General features: G+C 40.5%; 1 protein-coding gene across 1 annotated transcript in view; it reads left to right on the top strand.

The window, feature by feature from the left end:
• The window catches only part of LOC311127137 (uncharacterized protein), a 1,815-nt gene extending 681 nt beyond the window's left edge, over window positions 1-1,134 (top strand). The window contains exon 2 of the mRNA XM_084158901.1: window positions 1-1,134. This exon is cut by the window's left edge and continues 391 nt beyond it. Within this exon, the coding sequence (XP_084015027.1) occupies window positions 1-28 (28 nt within the window). The 3' untranslated portion in view covers window positions 29-1,134.
• Window positions 1,135-9,562: the final 8,428 nt, after the last annotated feature.

The raw sequence follows: 9,562 nt of genomic DNA on the forward strand, positions 1-9,562 counted from the left end.
CATCACTATCGTTAGATGCTCTGACTAGCCAAACTGGAGCCTGGGGAGAGGGCCAAGGTCTAATACCTTTTGACTTAGTGTCTGTATGCCACACGTATCCATTAAGGTAGTATGTACAGGTAACTGCCAAAATAAAGGAAATGCCAACATAAAGTGTCTTATTTAGGGCGTTGGGCCACCACAAGCCAGAACAGTTTCAATGCACCTTGGCATAGATTCTACAAGTGTCTGGAACTATTGGAGAGATGCTACACCATTCTTCCACAAGAAATTCCATCATTTGGTGTTTTGTTGATGGTGGTGGAAAACGCTATCTCATGCAACGCTCCAGAATCTCTCATCAATTGGGTTGAGATCTGGTAAATGAGACGGCCATGGCATATGGTTTACATCATTTTCATGGTCATCAAACCATTCAGTGAACACTCGTGCCTTGTTTATGGGGGCATTGTCATCCTATGGGGGCATAGACATAGTAGCCAAAATAATGGCCAAATGAATTACCTACCCAGCATTTTTATACATGACCCTAACCATGATGGGATGTTAATTGCTTAATTAACTCAGGAACCACACCTGTGTGGATGCACCTGCTTTCAATATACTTTGTATCCCTCATTTACTCAAGTGTTTCCATAATTTTTGGCAGTTACCTGTATGTCACCAGAGACCATGGGAAGGTCTCAATTGCATACTCCTCAGGTCCCCTTCTCAAAACCAATTGGATGAGAAAGCCAGAAGTCCCTCCCCTCTGACCTCCAATGGATTTTGAGAAGGAGACGAGGAGAGAGGACGTGAGGAGTATCCTTCCATAAGAGATTAAAATCTTAAAACAACAAACCCTTTGATTTTATGAGCTGTCAGCACATCACTGCTGGCTTTTTTATATGCCTTTGATGTGAGACCAGAAACTGTAGGTAGGCTCAGTGGTGATTGACATGGACATGGTTACTGGCAAGAGGAGCGGGAAAGCAGGATGAGGGTAAAGGATGTCCACCAGCCAATTACCTAATTTCTTCCTCTTAATGTGTCTGACTAATTTGTCTTCACAGCAACTGAATGTCTGGATTGAAGACAAAATAGTTATGCTGTTTTAAGGGTTCTAGCACGGTGCATCACAATAGCAGGACTACAGTAAAAATACAAGTGGATTTTATTTGGCCTAAAAAATATGACCATGACTTTTTTTATATATTCAACAAATGAATGTTGCAGAAAAATAAAGTGCCTGACCACACTACACAACTTCTGTTGACACCCATCTTTTACCAATTTTTATAATGTTGTATAATAAAATGAAAGAGAAAGAGTGCTATGGTTTTAGAACATATTTAGTTATGGCTGTTATTAGTTTTTTACAATATATACTGAACAAAAATACACTACAGTGCATTCGGAAAGTATTCAGATCCCTTGAATTCTTTCACATTTTGTTACGTTACAGCCTTATTCTAAAATTGATTGAATTGTTTTTTTCCCTCCTCAATCTACAAACAATAACCGATAATGACAAAGCAAAAACAGGTTTTTTGACACACCTACTCATTCAAGGGTTTTTCTTTATTTTTACTATTTTCTACATTGTAGAATAATAGTGAAGACATCAAAACTATGAAATAACAAAAATGGAATCATGTAGTAACCAAAAAAGTGTTAAACAAATCAAAATATATTTGAGATTTGAGATTCTTCAAAGTAGCCACCCTTTGCCTTGATGACAGCTTTGCACACTCTTGGCATTCTCTCAACCAGCTTCATGAGGAATGCTTTTCCAACAGTCTTGAAGGAGTTCCCACATATGCTGAGCACTTGTTGGCTGCTTTTCCTTCACTCTGCGGTCCAACTCATCCCAAACCATCTCAATTGGGTTGAGGTCGGGTGATTGTGGAGGCCAGGCCATCTGATGCTGCATTCCATCACTCGCCTTGGTCAAATAGCCCTTACATGGCCTGGAGATGTGTTTTGGGTCATTGTCCTGTTGGGGAAAAAATTAAATTCTAAAGGAAACACAGACGGTGTCACCAGCAAAGCACCCCCACACCATCACACCACCTTCTCCATGCTTCACGGTGGGAACCACACATGCGGAGAACATCCATTAACCTACTCTTCGTCTCATAAAGACACAGCGGTTGGAACCAAAAATCTCAAATTTGGACTCATCAGACCAAAGGACAGATTTCCACCGGTCTAATGTCCATTGCTCGTGTTTCTTGGCCCAAGTCTCTTCTTCTTATTGGTGTCCTTTAGTATTGGTTTCTTTGCAGCAATTTGACCATGAAGGCCTTATTCACGTGGTCTCCTCTGAACAGTTGATGTTGAGATGTGTCCTCTGCAGCAGAGGTAAACTCTGGATCTTCCTTTCCTGTGGCGGTCCTCATGAGAGCCAGTTTCATCATAGCGCTTGATGGTTTTTGCGACTGCACTTGAAGAAACTTTCAAAGTTCTTGACATTTTCCGGATTGCATGACCTTCATGTCTTAAAGTAATGATGGACTGTCATTTCTCTTTGCTTATTTGATCTGTTCTTGCCATAATATGGACTTGGTCTTTTACCAAATAGGGCTATATTCTGTATACCACTCCTACCTTGTCACAACACAACTGATTGGCTCAAACGCATTAAGAAGGAAAGAAATTCCACAAATTAACTTTTAACAAGGCACACCTGTTAATTGAAATGCATTCCAGGTGACTACCTCATGAAGCTGGCTGAGAGAATACCAAGAGTGTGCAAAGCTGTCATCAAGGCAAAGGGTGGCTACTTTGAAGAATCTCAAATATAAAATATATCTTGATTTGTTTAACACTTTTTGGGTTACCACATGATTCCATATGTTTTATTTCATAGTTTTGATGTCTTCACTATTATTCTAAAATGTAGAAAATAGTAAAAATAAAGAAAAACTCTTGAATGAGTAGGTGTGTCCAAACTTTTGACTCGTACTGTAAGTATTCAGAGCCTTTGGCAGCAATTACAGCCTTGAGTCTTCTTGGGTATAATAATAATAATAATAATAATAATAATAATATGCCATTTAGCAGACGCTTTTATCCAAAGCGACTTACAGTCATGTGTGCATACATTTTTACGTATGGGTGGTCCCGGGGATCGAACCCACTACCCTGGCGTTACAAGCGCCATGCTCTACCAATTGAGCTACAGAGGACCACATACCACATCTGTATTTGGGGAGTTTTTCACATTCTTCTCTGCAGATCCTCTCAAGCTCTGTCAGGTTGGAGGGGGAGCGTCACTGCACAGCTATTTTCAGGTCTCTCCAGAGATGTTCAAGTCTGGGCTCTAGCTGGGCCACTCAAGGACATTCAGAGACTTGTCCCGAAGCCACTCCTGCATTGTCTTGGCTGTGTGTTTTGGGTTGTTGTCCTGTATGGAAGGTGAACCTTCACCCCAGTCTGAGGTCCTGAGCGCTCTGGAGCAGGTTTTCATCAAGGATCTCTGTACTTTCCTCCGTTCATCTTTCCCTCGATTCAAACTAGTCTCCCAGTCCCTGCCGCTGAAAAACATCCCCACAGCATGATGCTGCCACCACCATGCTGTAACGTAACAAAATTTGGAAAAAGTCAAGGGGTCTGAATACTTCCCGAATGCACTGTAGTCTATAAAACGCAACTTGCAACAATTTCAACTATTTTATTGAGTTACAGTTCTTATACAGAAATCAGTCAATTTAAATCAATTCATTAGGCTCTAATCTATGGATTTCACATGACTTGGCAGGGGCGCAGCCATGGGTAGGCCCACCCACTTGGGTGCCAGGCCCACCCACTGGGGAGCCAGGCCCAGCCAATAAGAATGAGTTTTTCCCCACAAAAGGGCTTTATTACAGACAAAGACTCCTCAGTTTCATCAGCTTTCCGGGTGGCTAGTCTCAGACGATCACGCTGGTGAAGAAGCCGGATGTGGAGGTTCTGGGCTGGCGTGGTTACACGTGGTCTGTGGTTGTGAAGCCAGTTGATCGTACTGCCAAATTCTCTAAAACAATGTTGGAGGCGGCTTGTAGTAGAGAAATGAACATTCAATTATCTGGCAACAGCTCTGGTGGACATTCCTGCAGTCAGCATGCCAATTGAATGCTCCCTCAAAACTTGAGACATCTGTGGCATTGTGTTGTGTGACAAAACAGCACATTTTAGAGTGGCCTTTTATTGTCCCCAGCACAAGGTGCACCTGTGTAATGATCATGCTGTTTAATCAGCTTCTTGATATGCCACACCTGTCAGGTGGATGGATTATCTTGGCAAAGGAGAAATGCTCACTAACAGGGATGTAAAGAAATTTGTCCACAAAATTTGAGAGATAAGCTTTATGTGTGTAAGGAACATTTCTGGGATATTTTATTTCAACTCATATTTTTGCTCAGTATATATATATATATATATATATATATATATATACAGTACCAGTCAAACGTTTGGACACACCTACTCATTCAAGGGTTTTTCTTAATTTTTACTATTTTCTATATTGTAGAATAAAAGTGAAGACATCAAAACTATGAAATAACACATATGGAATCATGTAGTAACCAAAAAAGTGTTAAACAAATCAAAATATATTTTATATTTGAGATTCTTCAAAGTAGCCACCCTTTGTCTTGATGACAGCATTGCACACTCTTGGCATATGATGGGTTGAGTTGGACATTTAGCCAGGACACCCTTCTTGCAACAAGTGCCATGGATCTGACCACAGAACCTCATCATAGTACCTTTGCAGGTTATGCTGCTTTTCGACTGTAACACCAGTGTTACACTTAAGCAATAAGGCCTGAGGGGGTGTGATATATGGCCAATATACCACCGCCAAGGACTGTTCTTATGATGCTATTCTCATGATGCAACGCGGAGTGCCTGGATACAGCCCTTAGCTGTGGTATATCGGCCATATACCACAAACCCCCGAGGTGCCTTGTTGCTATTATATAAACTGGTTACCAACATAATTAGTGCAGTAAAAATAAATGTATTGTCATACCCGTGGTATACGGGCTGTCAACCAATCAGCATTCAGGGCTCGAACTACCCAGGTTATAATAGTGTATATGTAACAGAGTAAGAAAATATATCCTGTTTTATTTGTGAATTACACCAAAAGTAGTTTAATCAGCATTGAATTCATGTTATTGAGTTCATGTTTCAATATGTCTTATAGTTTCAATTATTCCAATTGACAGGTTTCATTCATGGGTACTTAACTGACATCGTGTGGTTTGTTGACGGTATTGCATCCTAGCTGCTGTATTATTTTTGCGCTCCTTTTTCCCCTCAGACTTTTTAATGCTGATGGAATTTATAGTTGTTGGAAATGCTTCTCCACTCCTTTCCCAGTTAAAGGCACTTTCTTTTCATATAATTACGTCCAAACTGTCACAAAATATGTATGAATAATGTACAATGTAATGACGTAGTTTGCCATAATGGTAAGTGTATTTTGGTTGTTTTAACAGAGTTTTCATGCTAGCTCTCGTCCTGTTATGTACACTCTTAGCTAGGATTGTTTTCAACATGTACACGCCCTCCAAACCTATAAGGGTCAACATTTTTTTAGTTTTTTAAAATCCTTTTATGTTGTAGCTGTGTGAGAGAAGCCATAAGTCAACTAACACTGCAGTGCGTGTTATTGTCTGTCCCAGGTATGTGAATGAATGTGTTGTCTATGGATAATGTGTATTTGTTCTATGTAATTGTTATTGTACATTTGTATTTGATAATTTTATATGGAGCTGGTATGCATTATGAAAGAAAAAAGAAAAAAGACTATATGATCAAAACAAGAATAATATAACAGACTGTTTCTTGCTGATTGATTTAATGGAGTGTGAGAGAAGCCATAAGTCAACTAACACTGTGGTGTGTTATTGTCTGTCCCAAAAAATAAAATCAAAGATTGCATGAGCTCCAGTACCATCATGTCCCTGCCTGCTGATTGGTTGCCTTGGAAAGGAGTTCCAACGGGAAGGTTACACTTGGTGCCAGAACGTCCGGACTCCGACTCAGCCGATCACCGAGGGACATCTGCAGCAGTGCCATGTATCCAGTGCATCTCAAGTGGATTTAATTTTGCTACTTTTTTATTATATGTACTTATGTATTTATGTACTTTCTCTCTGAATTTCACTATTTGTTATTTTGAGAGTGCATTTCTCCAAGTCATTTGAGTTTTATTTTTAAACAGTTTCTCACCCTGTGGTGAATTTACATTTTATTTGACTTTTGTGATATTTGAATATTAATACCAGAAGGTATTGATAGAACCAGACTAGGTACAGGTTATGGTGGCGCTAGGCCCAAAGGTTCAGTGCACTTTGCTGATCCTAGCTCAGACCTTGATTTACCAGATCTTGAAGCCCTTAGTGACAATGAGGATTTCAGTACTGACGAGCAGCCTACTGTGAATATGCCACTGCACACATCAACACCCAGGTCCTCTAGTGACCCAGTCAGAGAGTTAGGTGTGTTGATAGAGCAGTTAGGCAAGCACATAGGCAACTCAGTTACAGCCAGACTACTGTCTTAGGGTGAAGGTGGGAAAACATCTCAGTCCTTCAGTGGTCGCAGTGGTTTAGCAAACTCCAGCCCACAGGGTACAAACCTAGATCTATCTCAGTTTAATGTAATCCTCAAATCTGATGCCAAGGATCCACCAGTCTTCAGAGGGTCAGACAAGTGTGACATTCAGGAATGGGTTGATGTGATGGGGATGTACATGAAGAGAAGGAGTGTCCCGCTAACCAACCAGTCAGAAGAGATCATGAGTAGGCTTATGGGGAGGGCAAAGGATGAAGTGAAGTTCAGTCTATGCAGTGACTCATGAATAGACCATGTGAATCACCCAGACTTCATCTATGGCATTCTAATGCAGCACTTTAGTGTGATATCATACTCCAGCATGCCACAGTTGAATTTCTACAGTACACTTCCCAGAAAAGGTGAGATATGTTGTGTGTATGTATTTATATGTAGACTGTGTGCCGTTTTTAAATGTATGTAGTTCTGTCCTTGAGCTGTTGTTGTCTATTAATGTTCTGTATTATATCATGTTTCATGTTTTGTGTGGAGCCCAGGAAGAGTAGCTGCTGGGGATCCTAATAAAATTCGAAATGAGTAGCAGCAGTACAGAACCATTGCTAGACCAGCACATTGACAGAAAACATTCTGCACTACTTTTTTTTTTTTAGGGCGTAGATCAGCTTTAATATTTAAGATAGATTGTAACTTCCATCAATGTAATTGTCTGCATCACTTCCAATCCCCCATATGTTTTTTTCTCTCGCAAATATATATATATATATATATATATATATATATATATATATATATATATATATATATATATACATATATACAGTGAGGGAAAAAAGTATTTGATCCCCTGCTGATTTTGTACGTTTGCCCACTGACAAAGAAATTATCAGTCTATAATTTTAATGGTAGGTTTATTTGAACAGTGAGAGACAGAATAACGCATGTAAAAAATGTTAAAAATTGATTTTCATTTTAATGAGGGAAATAAGTATTTGACCCCCTCTCAATCAGAAAGATTTCTGGCTCCCAGGTGTCTTTTATACAGGTAACGAGCTGAGATTAGGAGCACACTCTTAAAGGGAGTGCTCCTAATCTCAGTTTGTTACCTGTATAAAAGACACCTGTCCACAGAAGCAATCAATCAATCAGATTCCAAACTCTCCACCCTGGCCAAGACCAAAGAGCTCTCCAAGGATGTCAGGGACAAGATTGTAGACCTACACAAGGCTGGAATGGGCTACAAGACCATCGCCAAGCAGCTTGGTGAGAAGGTGACAACAGTTGGTGCGATTATTGGCAAATGGAAGAAACACAAAATAACTGTCAATCTCCCTCAGCCTGGGGCTCCATGCAAGATCTCACCTCGTGGCCTTGCAATGATCATGAGAACGGTGAGGAATCAGCCCAGAACTACACGGGAGGATCTTGTCAATTATCTCAAGGCAGCTGGGACCATAGTCACCAAGAAAACAATTGGTAACACACTACGCTGTGAAGGACTGAAATCCTGCAGCGCCCGCAAGGTCCCCCTGCTCAAGAAAGCACATATACAGGGCCGTCTGAAGTTTGCCAATGAACATCTGAATGATTCAGAGGAGAACTGGGTGAAAGTGTTGTGGTCAGATGAGACCAAAATCGAGCTCTTTGGCATCAACTCAACTCGCGTGTTTGGAGGAGGAGGAATGCTGCCTATGACCCCAAGAACACCATCCCCACCGTCAAACATGGAGGTGAAAACATTATGCTTTGGGGGTGTTTTTCTGCTAAGGGGACAGGACAACTTCACCGCATCAAAGGGACGATGGATGGGGCCATGTACCATCAAATCTTGGGTGAGAACCTCCTTCCCTCAGCCAGGGCATTGAAAATGGGTCGTGGATGGGTATTCCAGCATGACAATGACCCAAAACACACGGCCAAGGCAACAAAGGAGTGGCTCAAGAAGAAGCACATTCAGGTCCTGGAGTGGCCTAGCCAGTCTCCAGACCTTAATCCCATAGAAAATCTGTGGAGGGAGCTGAAGGTTCGAGTTGCCAAACGTCAGCCTCGAAACCTTAATGACTTGGAGAAGATCTGCAAAATCCCTCCTGAGATGTGTGCAAACCTGGTGGCCAACTACAAGAAACGTCTGACCTCTGTGATTGCCAACAAGGGTTTTGCCACCAAGTACTAAGTCATGTTTTGCAGAGGGGTCAAATACTTATTTCTCTCATTAAAATGCAAATCAATTTATAACAGTTTTTACATGCTTTTTTCTGTAATTTTTGTTGTTGTTATTCTGTCTCTCACTGTTCAAATTAACCTACCATTACAATTATAGACTGATCATGTCTTTGTCAGTGGGCAAACGTACAAAATCAGCAGGGGATCAAATACTTTTTTCCCCTCACTGTACATACATCCATACACACACACATATCCTTTTTTAAATTATATTTCCCTTAATTACTTTCCAACCCCACCCCTTCCCCAATTGGAGTACTGCACTACTTTCTCTTGTACACTAATGACCCGGGGAAGAGCTGCAGGGGAGAGGAGAAAATAAGAATGTGACTATTTGAAACCTATAAAAAAAATTAGTAGCTTGTGGTGTTTTTTTTTTTTTTTAAGTAGCTCTCATGCTAGAAAAGGTTGGAGACCCCTGCTCTAATGTACAGTTGAAGTCGGAAGTTTACATACACCTTAGCCAAAGACATTTAAACTCAGTTTTTCACAATTCCTGACATTTAATCCTAGTAAAGATTCCCTGTCTTAGGTCAGTTAGGATCACCACTTTATTTTAAGAATGTGAAATGTCAGAATAATAGTAGAGAGAATGATTTATTTCAGCTTTTATTTCTTTCATCACATTCCCAGTGGGTCAGAAGTTTACATACACTCAATTAGTATTTGGTAGCATTGCCTTTAAATTGTTTAACTTGGGTTAAACATTTCAGGTAGCCTTCCACAAGCTTCCCACAATAAGTTGGGTGAATTTTGGCCCATTCCTCCTGACAGAGCTGGTGTAACTGAG

Source organism: Coregonus lavaretus (genome assembly GCF_964263955.1).
Source record: "Coregonus lavaretus genome assembly, chromosome: 4".
NCBI lineage: Eukaryota > Metazoa > Chordata > Actinopteri > Salmoniformes > Salmonidae > Coregonus > Coregonus lavaretus.